Genomic DNA, 27500 nt, shown 5'->3' on the forward strand with positions numbered 1-27500 from the left:
AGAGAGAGAGAGAGAGAGAGAGAGAGAGAGAGAGAGAGAGAGAGAGAGAGAGAGAACGCAAGCATGTGCTCACACACACATTGTACTCATGTTTCTTCTGGTGAGTCCAGCAGGAAGAGGACCAGATCTCATTCCTCCAGGCAATTCCTGTACCTCAGCACCGTGTCTTCTGCTACAGTCTCCCATGTGCCTTAGATCATATCCACAGAATCCACAAACACTGCCTCATAAAACGATGGCATTGTCCTCTGCAGGGTGAGGTTTATGTACAGAGAGGGATGCTTTTAAAGAAGAGGGTGTACAGGAAGCTAGGTAGAGATGGGGCCATAAGGTTTCCTTGGTGTCTGTTTCCTCCTTGGCGATGAGTGCTGAGATTGAAGATGGGGACAGCAAGGCAAGCGTCTCTGTGTGGAGGATGTTGTAAGGTCTGAGGCAGGCTTGAGGCTTTGTGATGAGGTGCCACAGTTAAAAGGGAGAGGAGAGGAGCTCTCAGGGGTTACAGTGAGCTCAGCATAGCCTGAAGAAGCCCCGGAAATGGTGCACTCGCAGGGCGGCAGGTCCTTGAGAGGAGAATGTAATCTGACTTAATGAGCAGCTTTCCTTGAGGGGTCTTGCAGGCAGCTGACATTGAGAACAAAGAAAGCGAAGCAGGAGAATGAGACAATGGCTAGAAACCACCCAGGAGATATCCCAGGGGCTTCCAGAAGCCTTTGGAGACAGCATCTAGAAGATAGGTGCAGGCCTACCTATAGTGAATTGTGGAGGATTTGAGTGCCTGTTCCAAGTGTTGTTTATTCAGCTGGATATCCAGGCTTCAATTTTCTCTGTGAAGTGGGAAATAAGTTTGCTCGCCAAGAGCGAAGGGGATCGTACTGGGGCTGAAGAGTTGAGGGGAGTGGCATAAATCTAATGAACAATTACAGAGGATGGGAGGTGGAATTTACCAGAGAAACCTGGGTCTCTAGAACACGTTGAGAGCTCATTTGAAGCTGATAATCGTGTGTTTACAAAGACATCCCCACCTCCTGCATGCCTTACCCTTTTGTGTGGCCTTTCTGGCAGTCAGGGTGCCACCTGGAGAGCAGACCCTACAGGGGGACCAGGGATCTATCTTTGGCTTGAGTTTTGACAGTTGTATGATGTGGAAAGTGGAAGATGCCCATGCCTGAGGGCAGGAGTACCTCAGATTACATCACTGGAAAGACAGAACCTGAGTGGGAGAATCAGAGGGGGGCTGGTTACTCGTGGGTGGAAATGGGGCCAACAAGGGCGGGTGAAGCCAGGAGGAATTACAATGTGTCAGCAAAGATGGTGCTGGGGAAGTACAACACTTAGTGTATAATTTTGAAAATGAAGTAACTTTGGGTGAGGTGAAGTCCAAGCATATACCATGGGCTAAGCAGACAGGGGAGAGGTGTGGAGTTGAGGGAATGAAAAGTGAGTTACTCAGGGAGAGGGTATGGGATTCATTCTCTGGAGAGCAAGGCTGGTGGTGGAGGGAGAGGCAGAAACAGCCATGCATGGAGAGGCGACAGAGAGAAGGGAAGAAATGCCTGGTTGTCTCAGGGCCGGAGCAGTTGTGGTCCAGATGTGTGGCGCTTCTGCATAGGTTGCAGGAGATGCTGAGAAATAATGTCAGAGAGGTGATGAGAGACAGGAAGAACACAGCCCACTTCCTGCCTCTGAGGGGCGGCAGGAGTACAATGGCAAAGGATCAACACTGAAGAGAGCTGTAGGGCAGAGGCGCCTTTGAGGAGAGCTTTTCCTGACACAGTTATAGAGAGAATGCTGGCAGAGGAGGTAGTGGGAACTGGTTTCTGAGCAACCGTTTTGGTAGGTCCAATAGGAATGTGCTCCTTGAAGGGATGGTAAAGCCAAGGTGCAGGGAAGAGAGATACAGTGGGGATGGTGGAACCCAAGGAGAAACTTACAGTGCGTGTTGCAGGAGGGTGACTGGCTGCCAGGGAGCCACTCTGATGAGAAAAGGGCCTGGGTCATCAGACAAAGGGGCTTGGAGCTCCAGGCCCAGGGGAGGACAGTGCAGTGGTACCAGCCTTAGGATGACAGCAGAGCGGTTCCAGCCACTGCGGGGACTCTGCTGACCATGTCTAACTCAGATATATGCAGGGAGGGACCAGGACATACAAGCCACTGTAATGTATCTTCTGTTGCCTCCAGACCCTGCCAGCCCCACCAGGGTGGTAGACTTCCTAGTGAGATATTCTATGATCAGATATCAGCCCAAGGGGCCAGCACTCATCTTATACCAGGAAAAGCAGTTAGACCCCCAGGAGGCAGCTGAACAGAGCACATCAGATAACCTAGAAGCCCTCAGGATTCTGTCCTTATGTGCCTTAGCCATGATCCTGGCTGACAACCGAGGACAGCCTCTCCTGATGAGTAACTCCATACCCTAGCCCTGACACACACAGCTCCACAGGGCCCCCCCCAACTCAGAACTGCTGTCGTTTCTACAGTAAATTCTCATTTTCTGAGTTATCTTTCTGGTCCTCTTGCTAGGGAGAAGGAGCTGTGGAGACAGGCCAAGCTGGGGTACCAGGAGCAGCATTGCATGGCAGGGCTATTGACTGGAGCAACGTTCTCCACCCTTGCATGAGAGGGGTTGCAGGGAGCCCCCAATCTCTCTGGGAATGTAGGATCCCTGAAGACAGTAAGTGACATGAGCTAACTGCCTCCCACTCTCGTGCAAGGCATCCTCGAGGGACGGTGGAATTGCTGAGCTCCTGAGTGTAGGGACAGCATAGATGGCCAGCTAGCATGAGTCCTGGAAAGGAGGCCAGGCTATTTCTGGCTCTGCATTAACTTGCTGGGGACTTAAGGAAGTTACTTTCCCTCTCTTGCCTTCAGCACTCTAATCTGGAAATTCGAAGAGTTGACAGAAAATTGAATGACCGGGATGTCCTCTCAGAGCTTAACTTTTCGGATTTCCAGATTTGTAGATAAGCAGTTTCCAACCCTGAGCACGCACCAGATGCGTGTGAAGGGCTGGGAGCGTCCTTAAGCCCAGATTACTGCGTCCACCTCTCCCAGGTCTGGGTTTAGCCAGGAGTGGCAATCAGACATCTGCATTATTACCAGGTCCCTGGTGATGCTGGTCTGGGACCCCATTCTGAGAACTGACATAGTGAGGTGGATGGTCTCAGTGAAGAGCATCTCCCACATACATGCGACATAATAGAAGAAATGAGGTTTCTTCATTAAACCTATATTTTTTCCACAAAGATGTCATCCACAGATCCCAGGAGTATGTGCACAACACACACATGTACACGAGTGCACACACATGCACCCACCCCTTTGCCTGGAACCAAACCCTTAATGGAAGAAAGAGCTCATGACTCTGCCTGTGGGCATGAAGCTCAGTCAGCTCACCCAGCTCAGCCCTCACGCTCTGTCATGGAGCCTACTCTGTGACTCAACCAGTATCCCATGGCAGCAATACCTCGTGCATGCCCAGGATGTCCTCTGACCTCAGGTAATTCCAGGTTAGGGAGGGACTTGAAAGGAAGTGCCAGAGTTAACTCCCAGAATAAAACATGAAGCCAGTGTTCACAATAGGAGAAAACAATAAGAGAAATAATTAATTCTGCTTTTGTATTCATATCCAGGCTTGCAACTAATTGCTTATTTGTTTAATCTACTTTGACCAGAAGTGTTACTGCACCAAAAGTATTTAATGAGTCAGGCTTCCTAATGTAAAATTCAAGCGTATTTGTGCAGTGGGATGAGTTTTCATCGGCAGAGGGAAAGTCAGTTCTCAAGGCAGGGTCTTCTTAGCCCAGTTTCTTTCTAGAATGGAAGTGTCACCAGAAACTCAAGTCATCAGGGTGCAAATCATTCTTTGCCACCAGTACCTCTGGGCCTGGGCTCTTTAATTGACATTTCTACACAGGTTTCCCTCCTCCCCGCCCTGTGGATGTGTTTTCTATGAGAGAAAAGACAACCAGCCACTCCCAAAGGACCTCTCCTAATTCTGTCATTCATACCTTTCCAGGAACTCTCACAATTTAACCCTAAGGCTCCAGGGGGACTTCCAGAGGTTTCCAGCAGCTTAGTGTCCTCCAGAGATGGACTCAGCATCCTGGATTTCATCATCTATGCAAATACAGAAGTTCTGTCACTACTTCCTTGGAACTCCATACTTATCTTTGTTCCCTGTCCCCCTTCCCAGGATTCACAGCTCCACTTCCCTTCTCCCACCCTCTTCTAAATACTAATACCCATGTCTGGTAGAACTAAGCCATTTTCCGCCCCTCCCTCTGTCCTCTGAGGACTTTGGAGGAGATCCCAACCTTTGCTGTAAAAGGAAAGTTTTGTCATGCATCTAAAATATGGTTAATGATACCGGTTTAATGTGAAATGGCTAAAACCATGCCTCCTGCCCTGAAGATCTTACTCTAGTGATGGAGAACAGAGTATCTGAAAAGTTAGATTATACCATGCTCATTCCCAAGCAGAACACGTGTGTTCCCCAGTGACGCTATCAACAGTGAGAGCTTGAGATGGGCAAAGTTGCATACGGCAGTGCTTTTAAAGGCTTGCAGTGTCATGAAGGTGGGTCGCAGTTAAACATGAGAAGCAGGTTCCTGAGCCTGCAGTGATCAATGCCTGCCACACCTGTAAATGTTAAGGAGAGAGTTAGGCCTTTTCCTGATGGGGAGCCACTAAAGGTTTTGGGGTGTCAGGGTAACATGGGTAATGTCAAGCTTCAGGAAGGCTGGTCTAGCAGTTTAAAGTAAAGAGGTCCGTAGGTGGTATATGAGTTCTGGGACAGAAGGATGAGGCTTGTGGAGAGTAAGCTGTGTGAAGAGGCTCCCTCTCCACAGTCACAGGTTGTCTTACTCTCGGGAGCTAGGTAGGCACTTCTTTCTTCCTAAATTGCTTCCTGGAGAAAACAGGCAGACTCCAAACTTCAGATTTCACAGGGAAGTCATTCCTCTTCTGGAATGTGTCTCTTCCACCTTTAGCCCCGTTTGGTTTGTCTTTCCTGTCTCCATCCTGCTCCTACCTAGTACCTCCACCTTGACTTGGTTGACAGGTCTATTTATTGCCTCGAAAGTATTTATGAAACAAATATCCAAGGCCACCACTGGATTGGATTGCGCTTCTCACATTTATCTCGGGGAGCTATGCTCAGGGATTGATCTGCATGTGTGAGCGGTGCTGGTCCCAGAAGGAGAGTTGCAGGTGGATGCCAACTACCCAGCCTGACAGGAGTGCTAGACCACACATGGCACAGAACATTTGGAAATTTCATAATGTGAGGATTACCATTCCTGTTGCATGGATGAAAAACACAAGCTTCAAAGATGTTAAGGCTTTGGGTTAACTCAAGCTCACAGAGTAAGCAAAAGGCCACGCTAGGATAGGAACCTGTCTCTCAGCAGCATCGTAGGACCCAGAATACAGCCCTCCTTCATTTCTGCTAATTCCTGCTGCTCTGGGCTGCTTATTATTCCTTATTCATCTTTCTTCACACCTGTGGTCTATAGTAGAGAAGGCAAGTTATGAGTCCAGGGATGACTGGGCTGGGAAATGATATTCTAGACAGAGAATACAAGGCTGGTATTTCCATATGCTCCAGCAATTCAATCCTCGTTTTACCCTCAAGAGAGATGCTAGCATATGCTACAGAGAAACTGGTCTATGAATGCTCACAGAACTAGGAGTTGTGTGTGTGTGTGTGTGTGTGTGTGTGTGTGTGTGTGTGTGTGTGTGTGTGTTAATATGTGTACAGGTGGCTATGGAATGTGTAGGTGCGTGTGGTAGTCAGAAGATAACCTCAGGTGTCATTCCCCAGGATTTCTCCACCATGTATTTTTGAGACAGAGTCTCTCGCTATCATGGAGCTTGTCAAATAGGCCAGGTTGGAAACATAGCAAGTCCCAGGTACTCACCTGCCTCTGCTCTCCCAGCACTGGAATTGCCAGTGTCCACCAGCACACCTGCCTTTTGACTGGGGAGGTGACTGGTAAGCAAAGACCTTATTGATGGAGCCATTTTCCCCCAACCCTAGATTATTCTTCTTTATGATGTTTAAAAACACTTTCAAATATGTCTAAGATATATTGTGATTACATTTATGCCCCATTACTCTCCTTTATCTCCTACTCTCCTGTTAACTTCCTCTCCCTTCTTTCCAATGAATCCCTTTCACACCCCCATGTGGGGTGTGTGTGTGTGTGTGTGTGTGTGTGTGTGTGTGTGTGTAGGTCTTTTGCAGGTTGCTATACCTTTTGCATGTTCTGTATCTGTGGCCATTGCACATCCAAATGACAGCAACCCATAGCAGTTTTCTCCACCCTCGAGCTCTTAGAATTTTCCTGACCCTCCTCTATGTGTTCCCTGGGTCTTGGAAGGTGGTTTAGAGCTGAGGATACAACAGTCACTTTTTCAGTATTTTGATCAGTTATGAGTCTCTGTCATCTTGTACAACAAAGAGGCTTGCATGACCCAGGCTGAGAGCAGGGGTAGTCTATGGGTGTAAGCATAAACACATAGAAGTCAGTCTGACTACACAAAGCACCAGTAGTACACCCTCCTGAGGATCTGTGGCTTTCCCATATGTAGGCTCGTGACCCACTTTACAGTAACAGACATGTGTTCACCTCTGGAATGACCCTCATATTCAATTGGAAAATGTTTGGTGGCCCACAAAATATTCTTGCCACTATTGTACCAGTGTATGCATCTTGCCTGCCTAGTCAGAACTATAGTACAAAGGATCCACAGCCAAGAAAGACAGTTGGTGACCTCTCTCTCCTTGTAGCCTACATGACCTGCACAAAACCTTCTGGCACCATGAGCTCTGGCCATCAGGAGGGATGCTGACAGCTCCGTGCCAGCATTATCTTAACAGCCCCAACGTGGAAGCAACTCAAAATGGGGTACTTATGGTAAAAGTGGCTATTTACCTAGTTCAGGCTGAGACAGAAGTACCTCAATGGGGAGAAATGGTCACAGTGAGGACCATCTCCTTAGAAAATGCCAAGGAAAATGACCCTACCATACCCACCATGGGCTATGGTAAGACTAGGACCCTCTTTTGTGAGTCATTTGAGAAAACACAGATATGAACTCCTTCGGACTGAACAGGCCATCCACCTTTCAGGAAACTTGGAAGGCCGTCCTCTTAAGCGGAGTAAGTTAGAGGAAACTCAGCAGCCTTCTGAGCTGGGAGAGATGGCCTTGAAACTGGCCCTCCCTAGTAGGACTCCCAGCCACGAGCCACACTGTTTCTTTGTAGAAAAGGTTTGATGACCTTCAAAAAGTCCAAATGTCTTATTTTCATAACTTCTTCAATCATTATACCTCAACAGAACAACTTAATTTTGAGTGGATTTGCAGTTTGCTGTGAATGTTCTTTAAAATTACATGTAAATATTTTCACTGTTTGAAAAGTGTATTAACATAGTAAACTTGTATCATTTGTTAGATCCCAACGTGGATTATGGATAAACCTCTTGATGGAATTATTTTGACCCAAAAATCAATTAAGAGATTATGAAGTAATTTCTAATAAGCAAAGATAATGCATCAAAACTAAATAATTATCATAGAAGAAAAGCACATTTATTCTTATATTTTGGAACTGGAAATGATTATCTGCCAAGGGAAAATATTTCTATTGAATAAGGGAAATAAAATGGGTAAGAAGCGAACCTTGAATGTGGTCAAATCAGTTGCTGAACTAGGGGGTCAAGGCACAGACCATCCAGGTGGCACTATCAAGGCTCCCATGCATCTGGACTCTAGGGTCCATACATGGAGTGATGAACTTTTGAGATAGATTAATGGCATCTCAGATGCCATAGGGTCATAAGCCTCACTGCCCCCTTTGGAACCTTTTGTAAAAATGGAAGCCTGATAATTGCTTGGCTTGACACCCATCTCTAGTACTGTTGGCAGTGACAAGTGACCAGTATTGGCTGGCACTTGTCCTGTGTTGTGACTGTGACACTTTCCAGCTTGCCTTAGGGCCATCTTATCTGCAACTTATTCGCATCCCACTTGTCAGAACAGGCAAGAACATTCTGTGTCTTTGATGTATTGCATACAATACCCTCTCTTGGATCTGTCTGCTACTAAGGCAATTGGGGAGTACAATCTCCCAGAAGTCTTCAGTGGCAAAAACAGAGACAAAGAACTTCAGTCCCTTGACCTGCTCCTGCTTCCTCTCCATCCTGAGCCACTTGATAACCACTTTTAAGTTCTTCACTGATTCTTACTTCCTTAAAGGCACTCTGGATACTGACAGTAGGCTCTCCTAGTGGGTACTCTTGGATCTAACTTGGTTTGAACCCTGGTTAATTTTTTATCGGGGATAGAAGAGACTTTTCTTGCTTCTTGTTCTCTTTATGATCCTAGCCTCTATTTTTCTAAAAGGAACTGTGGGGCAGTTTTGTTTCTGTTTAGATTTTTCTGAGCACCTCCTTTTAAGGCCAAACATCTTTACCGAGACTTCAGGATCTTCTTTCCAAATAGCCCCCAAACTAATTCTTTCTTCTTACCTTTTCTGACAAAAAGGCTCTTTTTTTTTCCTCTCTAAATTTGAATAATCTTGTGAACTCTTCATTTTCATTATTTCTGTCTCTTGGTAGAATGTTTAATTTACTCAAAAGCTTTGTGCGCCCTTGCAAAACAGATTCTTTCAAGCATTCAGTAACACCATCTTTTCCTCTGAGGATTATGTAGAAAAGACTGCCCTGAATTGACTGTTGAAATCAATGTTTTGGGGCGGGAGGGTCACAGGGGTCACCTGCTGGAATTAATCTTCTCATCTGCCTTAGTTTTTCTAGAAGCTATTGTTTGGATGAATGAATACCTGAGCTTATTTTTATTTTTACTTACCTGACGCTTTCATCGCACATAAAAGAGCAGATTTAGGGGTGATGTTTGCCCTTAGACAAGGAAAAACAAATTCACAGTGTAGCTGCTGCTGATGGCGGGGCCTGGCTGTAAGTTGCCCTAACTTTCATGCAGGGAGATCAGGAAATGCTCCGTCATTTTCTCCCGTGTGCCAAGCCCTATCACAAAGCATAAGACAAAAGTCCTTGTATGGGACACAGTTTTCCGAAGGACTTGTGACCATCAGGTCATCACTATCAAGCCAAGAAATGTTGACCAGGATGGCTACAACCCCTTCTCCTGGATCTGTGAACTGCTAGGTGGCAGCTGGGGTGGCCAATGCCATTTTCAGGAACAAGGGCATTCATGCTTTGGGATGCTGGTTGTTTCTCTCTGCCATACCCTATGGTTCTTTACATTCTGACCCCTGCCCCCACTGAACTCCATGAACCCTGAGAACAAGGTTGTGATCTCTTTTCTCTGACCCCAGTGATCAGAGCAGGCATGCCGTAGTGTTTGATAAGTATATACAGTATTGAATGAAACTTTTCTGAAGATTAGAGGTATGGAGAAGAATCATGCCCAGGGTTAATCCTTCAAAAACTCATTACAAAGAATTATTCAGAATAATGGCATTTATTGTTACATATTTGTGCGTGTATATAAGATACTTTGATCACATTTATTTCCCATTATCCATCTTGTATTCTCTTTTCTTTTTCCACTGGTCCTGTTCTTCTCCCACAGTTCTTCACTTCTGTTTTCTTGCATGACCCTGATCTCAGTATCACATATGAGATTCTCCCTGAGAATCTTCTCTTTCTAAATTGGGCCTGATTTTCTTAGCATGTTGATTGCCAGCTCAATTGATTTTCCTGCAAATGATACAATTCTGTTCTTTTTTTGTGACTGAGTAGTGTTCCCTTGTGCATTAATGTGTGTGTGTGTGTGTCTGTGTCTGTGTGTGTGCGTGCACATAATCTACTGACTTTGATTCCTTCAGATATACACTCAGGAGTGGTGATCTGGATTGTATAGTTTTGATTTTAGTTTTTTGAGGAATTTAAAAAATAGCTATATATAAATGCACATTCCCACCAACAGTGTGTAAGCCTTCTCTACCTCATCCTTGCTAGCTTTTGTTGCACACTCTAGTCAATCTGACCAGGATGAATGGTGATCTCAACATGCATTTGATTTCCAATGTCCCATAGCCAAGGGTGTCACAGGGGTTTCATGTATTTATCCGCCATCTGTGTGTTGTCTTTTGGAAAGCATCTGTTGAGTCTAGTTGCCCATCTATTGATTGGATTATTTGTTCCTTTGTCTCGAACTTTTTTGAGTGCTCTATATACTCAGTATCACCCGTCAGGTGAGTGGCTGGCAAAGATTCTCTGCTGTTGTGTTGTTGTCTCTGTTCACCCTGTTGTTGCATTTTAAGTGAGGAACTCCATTTGTCTCTCCTCGTCATCCTCTTTTAGCCATGGAAGTCCTAGTCTGGAAGCCATTGCCTATGCCTGTATGTTGAAGGTTTCTGTTACATTTTCCTCTAGAAGTTTCAGATTTTGGGTCTTAAACTCATACAGTTTAGAGATGAATTTCGTGTACAGTGAGAGGGAGGTGGGGCTCAAAATTCAGTCATCTCCTTGTGGCTGTGCCATTTTCCCAGCACCGTTTGCTAAAGATGCTGCCTTTTCCTTAACATTTTTATTTTTTCCATCTTCATCAAAATCTGTTTCTGTAGCTATGTGAGTTTATTTCTGGTCATTTCTTCATTCTCATTGTTTTACAGGCTGATTTTTGTACCCATTCCATGCTTTTTTTTTATTACTATGGTTCTGCAGTGTAATATGAAATGGAGTGTTTCCGTGCTTCCAGTGTTTCTTGCTCAGAATGGGATCTTTTCTACTTCCTTAAGAACTTTAGGGGTTTTGTTTGTTTGTTTGTTTTCCTAGTTCTATGAAGAATATCATTGGAACTTTGGTAAGGATTTTACTCAATCATGAAACCCTTTCAGCAATATGGTTGCTTTCCGTCATCAGTTCTGCAGACTTATGGGCACTTAGAGGTCTTTCTATCCTCTGACGTTTTCTTCAAAAAAATTTTTTTTGCTTTGGGGTTTCAGAGTTTTCATTACAAAAGTCTCCCGGGTTAGGTTTATTTCTAGATTTTTTGTTGAGGTTGTTACTAATGCAATTGTTTTCCTGATTTTCTTTTCCCTGAGTTCATTACCAGTGTTCAGAGAATCTACTGATTTTCATATGCCAATTTTTGTATTCTGTTGCTCTATTAAATTTTTAAATAAAATTTATGATCTTATTGTGGAGTCTTGCAGATATTTTGATGTCTTCTTTTCCAATTTCTCCCCTGGTTTCTTCAGTGGCTTACTGGTGTTTCAGAAGTATGTTTTTCAGTGTTGTGTACTTGCAAATTATCTGCAGTTTCTCCTACCAGTTATTCCCAGTTTTTCCCCTTTGAGGACTGGTCCGATCCAAACAGATACGTCAGTATTTTTGTATTTGTTCCAGTTGCCGTGGATCTTTAAAATAACCCTTCTGGGGGAAGTTCCACAAGCTGCCGAGAAGAGTGTGTTTTGCATCTGCATGATATTCTATGGATGGATGCTGCTTCCATTTGAGCTACAGTGCAGTTAACCGCTCATGTTTCTTTGCTGATTTTTTTGCTTTGGATAGCCTATCTATTGGGGAGAATAGAATGCCAACATCATCCGGTGTGTCAGCCAGCCTTTTTGCTACTGCATGCTCTTTGAGCTGACGAGGGAGGGGGACTTTGTTGGGGGAGGAGGAGGGAAATGGGAGGAGGTGGCGGGGAAGAGACAGAAATCTTTAATAAATAAATAAATAAATAAAAGAATGTCTTAGAAAGATCACTTAGAGAAGGAAAGGCTTATTCCTATGCATGCTTGCCAGGGTTCAATCCATGTTTGGTTTGCTTCCCTGCTGTGAGTCTGTGTTGAAGCAGGACGGCATGGCAACAGGAAGGCATGGTAGAACCAAGCTGCTCACCTCATGATGTCTGAGAAGCAGAGAGAGACAGGAAAGGGCCATGGACAATGTATTTCTTTCAAAGTTATACCCTTGTGATCTTCTCGGACCAGGCCCACCTCCTAGTGCCCATCACATGTCGGTAATGCCATCAGGCTATGACTCCGTCAATGTACTAACCTGTTGATTAGGTCAGAGCCTGGCTGGTTTGCTCACATCTCAGTAGCACCACCTATTGATGTAAGAGCGGCGGAGCTGCATCCCCAGCACCCGGCCGCCTGCACGGCTAGCTTTATACCCGAAATAATTACACAGAAACTGTATTCTTTTAATCACTGCCTGACCCATTAGTTCCAACCTCTTATTGGCTAGCTCTTACATATTGATCTAACCCATTTCTATTATTCTATGTAGCCCACGAGCCGGCTTACCAGCAATGATCTTAACCTGCATCTGCCTGGAGTGGGGGAACCATGGCGACTCCCTGACTCAACTTCTTTCTCCCAGCATCCTGTTCTGTTTTCTCCGCCTACCTAAGGGTTGGCCTATGAAATGGGTCTAGGCAGTTTCTTTATTAATAAGAAATCACTCCCACATCAACCACCAGCCAGGGATAAGGTTCAAATGCACGGATCTTCAAGGGAAATTTTATAGACAAACCACAGCATCCATTATTACTATGGTGATTCCTATGTGTATCTTTATGGACAGTAGCACTTCTATTATGAATTAGAGCATACTGATATCAATGTATGTATATTTACAACCACCAGATCTTCTTAATATAATGTTTCTTTTATCAATATATATGACATTTGTCTCCTTTAGTTTTCGAAAGAAACTTAGCTCCTGGAGGCAGTAACCAGAAGGCACAGGCTCACCTCAGTGCCTGCATCCTCCCTTTTATTTGTCTCAGCCTGGTGTGACTTTCCACTCATGGAACTCTTTTTTCATCGTTATTATTGTTGTTGTTATTTAATTAAATTATGAAATTATTTAATTTCTGAAGGTTTTACTGTCCTGGCTGATCTGATACTCACTATGTAGGTCCAAGATGGCCTAGAACTTGCAGCAATTCTCCTGCTTCAGTCCTTTGAGGGTTGGGATTTCAGGTTCGAGTCATCACACTTGGCTCTCAGCACTTTGGGGTCAGAGTCTTCTTTGGTTGCCAGACTGACTATCTGGCCAGCCCTTTTTCATGATTTTGTTCCCAGATACAAGAAAATGAAGGAAGCTTTGGTTTTCCCAGCAGTGAGCCCAGGCAAGACCTTATCTAGATGATTTCCCAACAACTACACGTGGTGATGCTAAGAAAGCTCCCTGTGTGCCTTTCTTCTGTGCGGGTTCTGATTCCCCTGCCTGCTCAGCTGGACCCATGCATGGTACCTAGGCTTGTGCTACTGTGTTTTCTGTGTTTCCTCCTCTTCTTTCACCTCTGATCTCTGTCCCCTCCCTGTGCATAGCTACTGAGCTTGGTACTGGAATATTCTTTCTCAACCTCTGTTTTGCTCTCCAAAGCCTCTGAGATTTTTAAAGTCCATGTGCAGATAAACTTTAGTTGCTTTTTGTCACCGCCCACCTCAAGAAGTAGCTGCTCTCCCGTATTTGGTCCTATCCCCAGAGAAGATGGCCATCACTGTATGTTTCTAACCTACTTCTGATTCTTTTGCCTCTACCTTCTAAAACCTGGCATTACAGACACGTGCCATCATGCTTGCTTTTCTGTGGTGCTAGGGATTGACCCCAGAGCTTGGTGCATGCTCAGTACCCTACATTCCCAGCTCTAAGTCTTCCAGTTTTAATAGATGATATTTTATCTCTGAGACAGAGAGAGTCTGGAAACTTGTGTGTGATACTTCTAAAAGCAGCATCATGTAGGCTGGGCTTCCCCATGGTCTACAAGGGTATCTGAATGGCAAGATGTGGTAGGAAAGCCGTATAATCAGAAGCCCTTCAGTCATCCCCATCTTGGGTCACACTGGGACCCGCAAAACATGTAGCAACTCTGAGAGACTGTGGTGCTTTCTGAGCTACCTTGACTTCCTCACATAGTCCTGCCAAGGCGTGCAGGATCTTGAGCAAGGTGAATGCGTGCCATCCAAATGGTTAGCCACAGAGGCTGTGGTTAAATCAGGGATTCGGTTCCAGTCCCATTTTACCTGACTTAGCAGTAAGATTTCACATATTCGGTCCCCCAAGTATGCTTCCTTCTACTTGGTTTCCAGGCAATCACTCTGCAGGTTTTCCTTCTACTCTATTGGCCTGGCTTTTGCAGGGCCCTTTGCTGTTTTCTCCTCGTTCCCTACATCTTAAAGCGTCCACTCCACTAGCTATCTTCACGATCCGTGAAGTTCTACTCCTTTCTGATTTATTGAAATACTAATAGCTCCAACTTTACGCACACGTCCCCCTATCCAGTGTCTACACGGGACATCTTAGACACCTGAAATGTAATGTTCATACTGGAACAGCTGGTCTGCCTCCCAGATGGCTTCTATTGATGTCGTCTCTCATCTCAGTTGATGGCAGCCTCATCCTTTAGTTCTTCCAAACAAAAACCTTACAGTCACTATTAATTCTTTTTCTTCTATATCTCACATCTATGGAGACATTCCCAATGCCAGTGTCCCTCAACTTGTGAGGGGAGCTACATCCCCATGACACTGTCACTGAGTTGGAAATAGAATAAGGCAAATCCAGGAGAGACAGATCTCTGATCACCCTAGAGAGGCTACCCATGACAGACCAACGGAGTTACCCACTCAAGGCCAGTTGAGTGCATCAGTGACTTTCCTGGGATGCCAGCAGGAGCGTGGATGACTCAGAGGCGGCTGCACCACTGAAAAGCCTACCCTGGCATGCATGACAACTCATGAAAGCTGCAAGCCCTGGAGCTCCCTGAACAATTCGCAGGCAGCTCCACCAGAGAGAGTCTTGTCCCTCAGAAATTGTTATTGCTTGTATAAACTTGGGGAAGGGCCTTGTGAATCTTGTCATTTCCTGAATTTCCTGGGGCTTCTGTGCTTTATGAGCTTTCTGAGTCTTATGAGGCTCCCTCCTCTCTCCAGGAAGGAATGGGTTTTTTTGGGAGTTTGGGACGATGCCACATCACTCACTGCACCTAACTGAAATGTGCTTCAAACAGTAGCCTACAGTTGGCAAGGATTATCTAATGTAGAGCCTAGTTTATGACAATATAGCAAACATCTCATGTCGCTTAATAAATTTTAGCAAATTTATTAAATAGCTCCATCTCAAACCAAACAAAATGTGTATACACACACACACACACACACACACACACACAAATCTGTCCCTCTCCCTTGACTGTGATGCCTTCAGGTCAGACACTCACTGGCCCCACTCTCCTTTTGCTTACACTCCTGTACCTGCTACTCAGGGAGCTCTTTGCTGAGCACAGTCCAGCCGTATACTTCCTACCCTGGCATTCCACCTCCTCTTTCCCTACTTGGTTTCCCCACTTTACTTATTTCTTATATATCTTGCTATTTATTTATCATGTCTATACTCTGAATCCCTCTAGTAGAGAATAGGTTTTAAGAGGGTAAGAAACTTTACTCATGAATGTATGTTTAGAACCTGAAAGAGCAACTACCTGGCAGATACAATAGTAACTGTTTAATTAATCAACATAGCTGGGTTATAATACCAAAGTAGGAGAGAAAAAATGCATTAGACAGTTGAGATGAGGGTAAAATGTTCGTTCAGTTTGTTAGATTAATAGATCAAATATAGCACCATCAAAAAGCAAAGAGGGATTATGCATCTCCACCACAGAAACCCAACTCTACATTCATGGTGAAAGAGAACATACCTTGGGGAAATCTAGAGTTTATATGCAACCCTAACTTCAAGATAGGACAATAAAGACATGCTTTTGATCCAAAGGCTAATAGTCAAACTAATAGACTACACAAAACATAGTAGATACTAGGTTTAAACTTAACTTGTAGTATAAGCTATGGAGAAGCATTGGACTGATGCCTCTATCTCATGACTCCAGAGTTCTTGATAACATAGGCCCATTGAGTAAGAGATACTGTAGGCAGCAGCATGTCTTGCTGTGGCAGAAATACTTGTAGCGGCTAACTATTCTTTATATCAGGGAAAACTCAAGTATAGTCTGACTTGTTTCGTTAGGTCTTTGACAAGCTCTTATGCGCAACAAGGACTGTTCTAGATTGCTTTAGCTGGGAGAGGTGAGACCAAGGGGAAGAAGACAAATCTGAGATATGGATAAGGAAGGTCTATAAGGAGTGAGAATTACAGAAGCACAGAGCAGGGTGTCCCACGTGTAGCAGGAACTTGGCAGCAAGTGTTGGGTTGGGACATTTTATGGGGAACCATCAGACCACAGTAGTTATCCCATTTCAGTGAAAGTGAGAGGGAAGGGAGGAAGGAAGAAACAGAGGGAGGGAGGGAGGGAGGGAGGGAGGGACGGACAAACGAACAAACGAAAGAGGACTGAGTAGGAGAATGTTGAAGGAGGCCACTGGTTTGTCCCAGGCCGCTTAGCCTGGAAATAATCACACAGAAACTGTATTAATTAAATCACTGCTTGGCCCATTAGCTCTAGCTTCTTATTGGCTAACTCTTACATCTTAATTTAAGCCATTTCTATTAATCTGTATATCATCATGTGGCTTACTGGGTGAGTTCCCAGAATCTTTCTCTAGTGACTTCATGGCTTCTCTCTGACCCTGCTCTCTTTCTGCCAGCATACAGCCTAGTTTTTCCTGCCTAGTTCTGTTCTGCTCTTGCCATAGGCTCAAAGCAGTTCTTTATTCATTAACCAATAAAAGCAACACATAGACAGGACCTCCCACACCGGAGAAATTTAGTGCACCTGTATTATTATCATGAAGCCTTGGAAAGCTCATTGTAGAATCTTTGATTAGGAGTGTCTACTGGGGGAACCCATGTTTTGCATAGATAGGTGGGCTACTAGGTGCTTAGCTGGAACTCTGAAGGAAGCAAGTCTCTTTGTAAATACACAGCACAGCGTCTGAGGCCCTTCGTCGGTTTCACCCTTAGGTGTAGGCGCTCAGAAAGGTGCTCTGTCATGGCCAACACATGGTGTGTAGTAGGCTTTGTGCAGACTAACCTCCGAAGTCCCAGGGGACACTCTGATGCTAAGGTGTCCTGGTAGCATTTCCCACACTTCTCACCCTGTGTGGCTCACACAACTGGGAGCATCTTTAGAATGCCTGCTTGTCTTCTCCTTCCCTGGCTCAGACTGACTTTAGTAGGTGCTCGAGTCCGGTGAACTGTGGGCAAGGCCATGCCTTCCCCTTGTATGATCTGCTAGCTGTGCTCTGTAATTCCAGGTCTTGGAGGGAATCCATTAACTTAAGTTGAGGATAGTAAATGTCACTCAGCCATGGTCCCCAGAGAAACCCTTGTAAAGCAGAGTTCGAGTGAGGAAATGACCTTCATCACTGCAGAAGTGGCAAGACTAAACACAACAGCCCCCGAGCAGAGTGCAGACGGAGCCTCATCCATTACCCTCCTCTTCCCTTAGGAAGACAGCCCTCGTTTATTATTTCCAGACTGTTTTCATTTTACTTACGCCGTGTGAAAAATGTCGAACTGGGAGATAAATATTATTTCCTAACAGAAATTTCATAATCATCTTTGCTGATCTTGGAATTATTATCCTGTTTCCAAACGTTTGCTCTATGTATCATTTCTTCGTTTGCATTTGTGAGCTCTTCGTTGCAAATGCTCTCACTCAGAGAGTGCTGATGGGGGTTCCTGTCTTCGTGAGGGATGCTGCCTCCTTTCTTTTGGAAGTGTATTAAAATCCTACACACAAAAATGGAAAGAAGCATTTGCTGGGATGTCCCTTTCTGTTATACAGTTACTTTGCACTAATCTGTTCTACTCTTGATGTTCCTCCTTTGCCCAGGTTTTCTGCCCTGCAGTAGCTGAGCCCATTACTGCATCATTGAGGGTCCTTCAGCACCTTGTACTTCAAAAGGCTTCTCATTTTTCCTGTCTCTTCCTCCTATTTTTCCAGTTCTCTCTTATTTTGGACTGATTTTTTTAAAAAGTGTGTGTGTCGACACATATGCCACAGTACACATATGAAGGTCAAAGGTCATGTCCATGGCGTTAGTTCTCTCATTCCACTTTTGTCCCAGTTTGGGGGCTTGAACTCAGGTTGCCAGGTTTTCACAGCAGACACCTTTACCTGCTGAACCACATCACTATCCCTGGTGTGAGTTTTTCCTTCTGTGCCATAAATACACCAATTCACCCCAGCCCTGCCCACATATGTCTTCCTCTACGATATTTTCACCATCTCTCTCCTCTGTCATCTCAATCCCTTTCAGTTCGCAAACCCCACAGGGAGTTCTGCAGACTCAGATCAGCTGATGGGAAAGCACAGAACTCAAACCCAATCACCTCTTTCTATTCATCTCCAAAAGATAACACTTGAGTATCTTTTCGGCTACCCTGTCTCTTCCTCTCTCCACAGCCCCCTCCACTGTCCCCATCATGCACCAGGTCAGTGCTACCATGAGGAGCATCACCTTGTCATGGCCTCAGCCGGAGCAACCCAATGGCATCATCCTGGACTATGAGATCCGGTACTACGAGAAGGTGAGCCACCTTTGACCCCAGGCTTCTAAGGTCACCCAGTGGAGGTCACAAGGAGATAGGCTGGAGGACCCCTAGGGAGGAAGAATTGGGTGCTGGAAGACAGGGGACCCCTGGGGAGAAAGCTGGGGCTGCCTTACCCAGGTTCTTTTCATTGACCTGGGAGACAGCCTTCAGATTCATCATCTGATAGTCTGGATACTACACTGGGCTGTGGAAACCACTACCCTTCCTACAGCCATGTATTTTCTGTCCCAAGGGGGATGTGATAAAACCACCTGGTTTTATCCACCATCAGAGGATTTTGGAGTCTGGTAAATGGTTGTTTTCTAAGTTGTTGATCCCATGCCTCCAACTCAAGCTTATTTATTTATAAATGATATGCATGTGTCATGACACTAACGTGGAGGGTAAAGGGCATGCAGTTGGACATTTGAAAGGGTGAGGTAAAAAATGAATTGACATAGCAATTTGTGTGTTGCATTCCCTGACTGCTTGTCAGTAGCTGCTACTGAGGGCTACCCATGGCATGACTTGCCAAGAAAAGGGAAACAGTGCCCTGCAGGGCTGGTCCCTGGCCTGTTCATCATCCACAGAAACAGGACATTCTCCACAGGGATGAACTGCAGCATGTGCAAAAAATCCTGAGAAAATACATTTCTTCCTGAACTAATCCAACACACTGTTTAGAAAAACACCAGATGCATTTGTTTATTTGTTGAAGAGTTTGATCTCGATACTATTTGGGAAGTCCTATTCTAGGAGATGTTAGTGAACAAAAGAGTTCTGCTATCAGGAATCTCGCTTCCCAAAAAAGGGAGACAGGCTAAACAGTGAACATACAAAATATGGAAATAACTAGCATGTGAAAAATAGTAGCATAAAAATATAGAGGTTCTGGCAGGGCCCTCAGAGGGTAAAGGTATTTTGTGAGCAAGCCTGATATCCTGAATTTGTTATCTAGAAGCCAAATAAAAGTTGAAAAAGACAGTCAACTCCTGCAAATTGTCTTCCGACCTCTACACATATACACTGGTACATATACACCCCACATCATATAGACACACAAAGACACACAAAAAATAATTTTTTAAAAATTAAACAACAAAAATAGAAGCAGAGCAAATGAATGGCTTTGTAAAGGCCAGGCAAGGATAAGTTACAGACTTAAATAAAATGGTCTTAGCCTCTTGGAGAAGATGAGACTCTTTCAGTATCTGAAGAAAGTTAGTTATGAAGCAGTTATCTCGGCAAGGAGGGAGTGGCAGACTCTGAGATGCCGTCACAGCTGTGACTCCAGGAGCAGGCAGCAGATGAGAACACCTGGAATGATAGGAGCTGTAAGGGGCTAGATATCAGGGGACGTCAACATGTTGAGCAATATTGAATTAAGTTTTACTACCGAGTAAGGCAGGGAGCCACCACAGGTTTCAGAGTAGAAGAGGGGCAGGATGTGACTTATATTCTGAACACCGTTCAGGCTGTAAATAGGCCTGCTAGATCCATAATCATCTGTCAGGAAGATAGATATTCGAATCGTAGCATCAACCATGAGCTGTTGACATTAGCTGGCTTCTAGATATCCAGTATACACTACAGGCAGGGCTAACTGGATTTCTAAGTTAGATGGCGTGTGGATGAATGTCAAGAGACTTTCTAGGATGATGTAGGCAATGTCAACTGAGAAGACCTCCCTGGGTAATGGAAACTGGAAGGAAGGAAGAGCAGAAGTGCAGCTTTGTGGCTGAAATGCCTGTAGGAAAGCCAGGTAGAGATGTGGAATAGAAAATTGGTGACCTCAGCCAGAAGATAACTTTTAATTTAGAGTTAGCAAAGGGGATAGGCTAAAGATGCCCACGTGTGAGCTGTTGGGATGTACATGGTATGAAAATCCTTGGTCTAAGTGAGGTAGGTCATCCACTGGGTAGATGGATATAGAGAGAATCAGGAATGAAGATCCCACAGTCCTGCAAAGAGGCCAGACGAATGGCCGAATAGCATTGTATTAGAAACAATGTCCTGATTTGCAGCACCCTGACAAGCTGCTGTGGTCCTGTGACTTAACCTTTGCAGGGCACAGCTTGCACATGTGTGAAATGGTAGCAGCTTTACATCCCTGAAAGTGGAGGTACAGACCAGTCTAGGTCGCCAGTCTTGCCTGTGGGGTGCTATGCTCCTCAACGTTATGGGAGCACCCACCAGTGAGGCTAATGAGACAGCATTCAGCAAACACTGGCCTTCAGAGACAGTTGATTGAGAACGTTCAATGATTTGGCGGTAATTTTAGCCCATTTGTCTTAGTTATGGTAATCATTGCTGGATCCTGAGATACCATGACCAAATGCAAGTTGGGGAGGAAAAGGTTTGTTTGGCTTGTACGTCCACATCATAGTCCATCACTGAAGGAAGTCAGGCCAAGAACTCAAGCAGGGCAGCAACCTGAAGGCAGGGATGATACAGAGGTCATGGAGGGGTGCTGCTTACTGGCTTCCTCTTCATGACTTACCTGCTTTCTTAGAAAACCCAGGACCACCAGCACAGGGGTGTCCCTATCCCCAATGGGCTGGGTCCTCCTCCATCAATCACTAATTGAGAAAATGCCCTATCATTGGATCTTATGGGGCACATCCTCAGTTGAGGTTTCCTCCTTTCAGATGACTCTAGCTTGAATCAAGTTGATATAAAATGAGCCAGCTCACCATTATACCCAATTCACTGCAAAGTTAGAGATCTATTCGTGCAAAAACATTTTGAGGAGAAATAATAAGGTTATAATTCTCCACTAAGCTGTTTGGACCCATTGATTTTATCTTGTATCAAAGCTGACATAGGAGTCCCACCAAGCTACAGTTATCAGTTTGCTGCACAGTGTACTGGGTCATTGACCTGGCTCTCCTCAGTCCTTTTCACCATACACATGATCTTTCAGGCCTGTTGAAATCATACTTTGTGTAGAAGAAGGGTTTTCCTAAAATGTGCCTATTTGTGCCCGGGCTTACTTAATAAGATTTGCACTTCCTTTTATATTCCAGCATCGTCAGGATTATTATAGCTACTTTGGACAAAGAAACATAAAGAGGATAAAAATAAACAGAAACACTTGCATAGGTCAGTCATTCAGCTAGGATGTGAGACCTGCTCTTTTACCCTGCAGCAGGTGGCAGTGTTGGCAAGGGGCTGAGTGCACTGGTGCCAACTGCTCTGCCTCTACCTCACCTGCTGTGGACAAGGCAGATACTTCAGTGGGCAGCTGTCATGAGGTCAAGTGCTCTACGTAACCTGGGACCACAGCCATGTGGCTCATGCCTCTGAGTCTTGACTTCCTATTCCCCAGCCCAGCTCAGCTTCTGCCACGGTCTGCATTTCCATTCAAACCTCCCCCCTTGCAGCACTGTAATTAACCTGAGCTTCTTAGGCTATGAAGGACATTAGTCTCTCCTTTTGGGCCATCCCCTTGCTGCTCATTAATTCATACTAATTATTAATACACACATACACATAACACTCAGTGCCCGAGGCAGCTTGCACACCTCAGTGAAGCATATTATTGTCCTTCCTCCAGAGGGTGGGATGCTTTCCTTGGGAACACATAGGATTCATTGCCTAGTCATTGACCACCCTTGAGCATATGAGAATGGACCTCTCCTTTGCTTACAAAGTGTTCCGCTGTGAAATCCATTATGTTGCCTTGACCATTTCCAATATGACTAAAGAAAAAGACATTAGCCTGTGAGGGCATTTTGAAATAATAACCAAAATGGTAATTCATCATATATTGAGTACCTATTATGTTTCAAATACACACAGATATATTAGTTCTGATCCTTGAAAGAAATACACTCATGAGCCACTTATAATCAGTTATAGATGATGGAAGTAAATCACATAAAGGCTAAATGACAGACATGACCACACAGGTCAGATATAGGGACTCAAAGAACCAAATTACCGACATTTTTATTATATTTCAATGCTGGAAATTTCCGGGATTGTATGAAATCATCATCTCTGCTCAGGATTTCTGTATCAAAGTGACTCCTGAAATAAGATACTGGGTTTTAATATTAAACCCAAAGACATGTAAGCAAAATGAATGATCGCCATGTCTGCTTCACCAATACAAATAGAATCCTGCCCAGTATATGTCTTGGATCTAGTCCATGAAACAAAATTCCCTATTCCCCCATCCTGTACCACCTCCCCTCCCTGTGGATGTCCCATTCCCTTCATCTGAACCAAGAGAGAGTCATTCTAGCAGGAAAGCAGGGCAGGCAGCATAGGAAGAGATGGGCGTGGCTGTGTGCAATAGCACTTCAGGAGGTGGTCGTGGCCATGTGCAATAGCACGTTATTTATAAAGCAAGTGGCTGGCCCATTGGTGGTAGTTTTGCAACCTCCACCAGCCCCCCGTGGGTCTCCTGCCCAACAAGTCTCGCAGTAGATGTGGGGATACTTTTCAGCTTTAGTTTTGTGACTAGAATCAGTGAGACTCCGCCTTTCCCAACAGTTCATCAATTGAGAGCTCAGATCAGAGGACTAAGGACACTCCCTGTGCCTCTCCCTTGTTCATCTCTTTCCCCGTCTCAATGGAGTCGCATTCATCACTCTCTCTTGTTTACTGTCTTGTAGCATTTCCACTCCTGCTGTCGGTGCATGTAGGCAAACCATGTGGGGGAGGGAGCGTCTCCATCTGCCCTCAGCTGTCTTTATGATTAAGTGTCTAGATCTCCCCAGCTCTTCATAACAACGGCCTAAGCTAGGGCCGGTTGGTTTAGGTTGGGGGGGATTTCTGCTCTTCAGATTTCAAGATCTCACAGGAACTCTCCTGGACCTTAGCAATACCTTATGCTCAGCTGATGGAAAGTGTGCCCTTGGCTCATTCCCTTAGCACTGAGCTGTGGCGAGCCCAGGCAGTGAGGGGTTGGGATGCTGATGGGGGTGCAGAGATAATGGAGACATACCCACCGCCCTCAGTAGCTGTGTCCTCCATCTTCACATCCTTATAATCAAGCCAGTCATAAGCAACCTTGCTCATCGCTCTCACTCATTTGTCTGGAGTTGATTAATGACTTGGCAAAGAACAAGAACTGATGCCCGTTTTAATCACTGAACCGCTTTGGGAGTGTGTGGACTGGAAAGTGATTGTGGGTTAACATTTGGTCCTCACCATCCAAATGCCAATATATCAAAAACGCTTTCCCCGTAGTCGGCTCCACCCAGTCAGCGGTTCACTCATCTCAAGCAGTGCGTGATTCCATCTGATTCCAGCTAAACCAGAGCAGTCAGACAGCTGCCTGCATTTTGTAGCAATGGTGCGTTCTTCTTCGCGACCTGATGGGGTGATGCTCGTAGTTTCTCATCTCTTGTCTTCAGGGTGTCAAAATAGTAATTAGTAAGTTCTAGATGGCATCCCTTCGACAGTGAACAGCCTTCCATCTGCTCAGTCCCTCAGCGGAGTGGAGAGGAGCCCAGGGGAATCCTCTCCAGCCCCAGTTCTTCAAGTAGATGCACAGGACAGTGAGAAGTTCCTGTCCAGACAACAACCCCCAGGGCTCAGTGGGAAACCCCTCCAGAAGGGCCATTTTTTAACTTTCCACTGTCAATTGAACCTAACCTTGAACCCATGATTTCTTAAGCCAAAGCTTTTCATTACTTCCCCTGTGCCACCTGCATGCCAGATATGCTAATTCTTTGTGTCTTAGTCAGGGTTTCTATTGCTGTGATGAAGTACCATGACCAAAAAGCCAGTTGGTGAGGAAAGGGTTTATTTGGCTTACACTTCATGTTCATCATCAGAGGAAGTTGGGGCAAGATGTCAAACAAGGCAGGAGCTAATGGAGAGGACATGGAGGAGTTCTGCTTACTGACTTGTGCCTTATGGCTTGCTCAGTTCATATAGAACTTAGGACCACCAGCCTAGGGGGCCCCACCCACAATGGTCTGGGCCCTCCCCCTTCATCATTAATGAAGAAAATGCTCTACAGGCTTGCCTTCTGAGCCCGATCTTATGGGAGGGTGTTTCTTAATTGAGTCTCCCTCCTCTCAGATGACTTTAGCTTCTGTCAATTGCCACAAAGCTATCCAGTACACTCTGTATGCTCCTCGGCCCTGTCGTGGCTTCTTTTAGTCTGTTTTATTCTCTTCCTGCTCTCCAGTGACCAATGCAATGTGGCTGATTCCTTTCATCTGTATGATGGTTTTTATGCTCCCCTTTCCTGATTCCATCTGAATAGCTTTCTCCTTGGGTTTTTTTTTCTTTTGATACATCTGCACAACCCTTTTCCCACTACCACATTACACAATCAACACTCCTGTCATCTGTGTGTCTTCCAATCCATTCCACAAGGTGTTGTCTCCCCAGAAGAGACCAACCACACTTTGGAGCCACAACACATACACACCCATATGTACAATAACCTGGTTGATGAATTGGGTGAGAGAACCCAGTGGGCTTTGCTTTTGCAAAGCACAGTTCTACATAGTTTAGGAAAATGAGAATTTCTCTTTTGTGTTAGTTCACTTCCCCATGTTTGCTCCCTGAGATCTGGCTGAGCGTATAGGTTGTAGAACCTCTCTGTGCCCCTTTCTCTCAATTGTCTCCTTGCCTCTTGAACCATTCAGCCTAGAGCGCCTAATGGTTTCCCAGATCTGCACAGAAGGTCGGGGATTGGTCTGTTGTTCGTGGCCCAGCCTCTTCCTCTTCAATGCAGTCCTCATGCACCAGCATTCGCTGTGCGTAGAGAGGCCCCAGACTCTCAGCTGTTGCTCTTGCACACTTAGCGGGAGCCCAGAACCCTTACAGAGAGAAGATGTGCCCACGCGGAACAGAGACCAGGCTGATGTATAGGGTGCTAAGCTGGAGTGAGCTGTAAACAGCAAAGACAGTAAGGAAGAGCCTATGGGTCGGGGAAGTAAAATAGGACTCTCTTGGGAAGAGGCACTGGAGGATGTGAGCTTAAATAACCTGGAGGGAGCGGGATCATTTCAGAGTGGGGAAACAGCCTTGAGCAATGCCGGTGGCTTGGGTGTGGTCCCAGAGGAATAGTAAAACCACAGCTTAGAGGGAACGTGAGAGATTAGGACTGATTCCATCCTGAAGGGCATGGTTGTCTAGCTTGAGAAGTTTGGTTTCCATCTGATTATAGTTAAAGCAGGGGCCCCTTAAGATAAGAACCTTGACACTGAGCACACATCATATGGGGGAGGGGGAGCTTCAGAAGGGATTGGAGTTCAGTCACAATCTGTTATTAAATAAGACCAGCAGCAAGAAGATGAATGCTTTAAAAGTACTTATGGTGAGAAGAGCCAGGGAGAAACACAATTAATATACACAAGTCAGCACACACCAGAGATATGGGATAGACAGATGAGACCTTAGAGAACAAGGCATCAGGTATTAGAGAGAGGTAGATAGGAAGATGGATTGATTCCTAGGCTTGATGGGAGGGATGAGGTCCCAGGGAGAAGAGACATGCTGTCTCCGGAGCTGATGGTGGGAGTTGGAGCGTGCATACACAGATAAGGCCAGGAGAAGGTAGAAACAGGTGTGAGACACAGTCTAGAATCACCTCTGCCGCTTCATCAGACGAGAGCCAAAGCCCTTTCCTGGACACTCGGAGGAACTTCAGGAGTCATCCAGAACAGTAATTGTATAGCACGGCTAGCAGATCTCGAGCAGGGAGAGAAAGCACTGCACCTCAGCAGAGGCAAACAGAGATAGACGAGCTGCCCGTGGAGGCCGCAAAGCTTCCTGTTGTTGAGGTCAGAGATGTGATGGACTCTGCAAAGCTGACAGGAGCTGTTATTTTATCTGTGAACCCTGAGGGAGAGCTGGGGCATGGGCAGAAAATATCTAAGAACATCTAATTAGGAAGCAGGAGCTCAACTCTTCCCTCAGGTTCCTTTCTTCAGGGTACCGCCACCCATGGCCCAAAGCTGACTCTCCATTCCCTTGGTCCAGGCAGGCTGTCCTCATTCAGAAGATGTTCAACTTCTACCAAAGGTGTAAGACCAAGAACTGATGGGACTGAGTACCCTCACAGAGCTGCCTGGGGTCACAGTGCTCAGGAGCCGTCTGACCACCCCTTTCCCTTCCCTTGTCTCTCTCTTCTTTAGGAACACAATGAGTTCAACTCTTCCATGGCCAGGAGCCAGACCAACACAGCCCGGATTGATGGGCTACGGCCCGGCATGGTGTATGTGGTCCAAGTGCGTGCCCGGACTGTGGCTGGCTATGGTAAATACAGTGGCAAGATGTGCTTCCAGACGCTGACAGATGGTAAGGCAGGTGAGGGGGAGTGAGGGTTGGGTGGGGCGGGGAATGACACAGGCACAGGTGAAAAAAAACAACCCCATAGAAATCTCCACGATACCCAGACCCCCTAGACTAGGGATGTAGGGCTGGTCTCCAAGCAGGGCTACGTGGACTGTTTCGGTACATGCCAGCACTCTGAAGTCTGGTCTGTCTTTCATCATTTGACTGAATGCCTTGGAAGGGTACCCCATGTGGCTGCATACCCTGTGTGTTTCTGCATCCGGATTGTGAGATCCTTTATGTCTCACAAGTGCCCCCTTGTCTCCTTAAGAGGGTTCAGGGGCCTGGGCTGCCTCCATCTCACTCCTCTATGCTTGGACTTATGAACAAACTCACTCTGTCTAGGACAAGGGGAGAAAAAATAAGAGGCAATGTTTGGGTCATGTGCCCAGGATCTCAGAATATTGCAGTCACTTCACCCATGACCTGCTCAGGTGTTTTCAGAGAGAGAAAAACATCCTTCTAAATACCTTTTCTCACAGCGACAAAACACACGGCAGAAATAATGGAAGGAAAGAGTCGTTCATCATCCTGGCCCACAGTGCAGGGGGTGGGGGGGAGGATGTATGGTGGGGAGTCATGGCTACAGGAACCTGAGCAGCTGTCCACATCATTTCCACAGTCAGGAAACAGGAAGAGGTGGATGGTGGCACCAAGCCCCTTTCTGCTCTTTATCCAATCCAGGACCCC

At 45.6% G+C, this 27500-nt stretch overlaps 1 protein-coding gene across 1 annotated transcript in view; it reads left to right on the forward strand.

The window, feature by feature from the left end:
• The window catches only part of Ephb1 (EPH receptor B1), a 445475-nt gene that overhangs the window by 325665 nt on the left and 92310 nt on the right, over positions 1 to 27500 (forward strand). The window contains exons 6-7 of the mRNA XM_026789586.1: positions 18376 to 18500; positions 26612 to 26774. Coding sequence (XP_026645387.1) covers positions 18376 to 18500; positions 26612 to 26774 — 288 coding nt within the window. The remainder of the gene's footprint in view (positions 1 to 18375; positions 18501 to 26611; positions 26775 to 27500) is intronic.

Source organism: Microtus ochrogaster, unplaced genomic scaffold, assembly GCF_000317375.1.
Source record: "Microtus ochrogaster isolate Prairie Vole_2 unplaced genomic scaffold, MicOch1.0 UNK24, whole genome shotgun sequence".
NCBI classification, from domain to species: Eukaryota; Metazoa; Chordata; class Mammalia; order Rodentia; family Cricetidae; genus Microtus; species Microtus ochrogaster.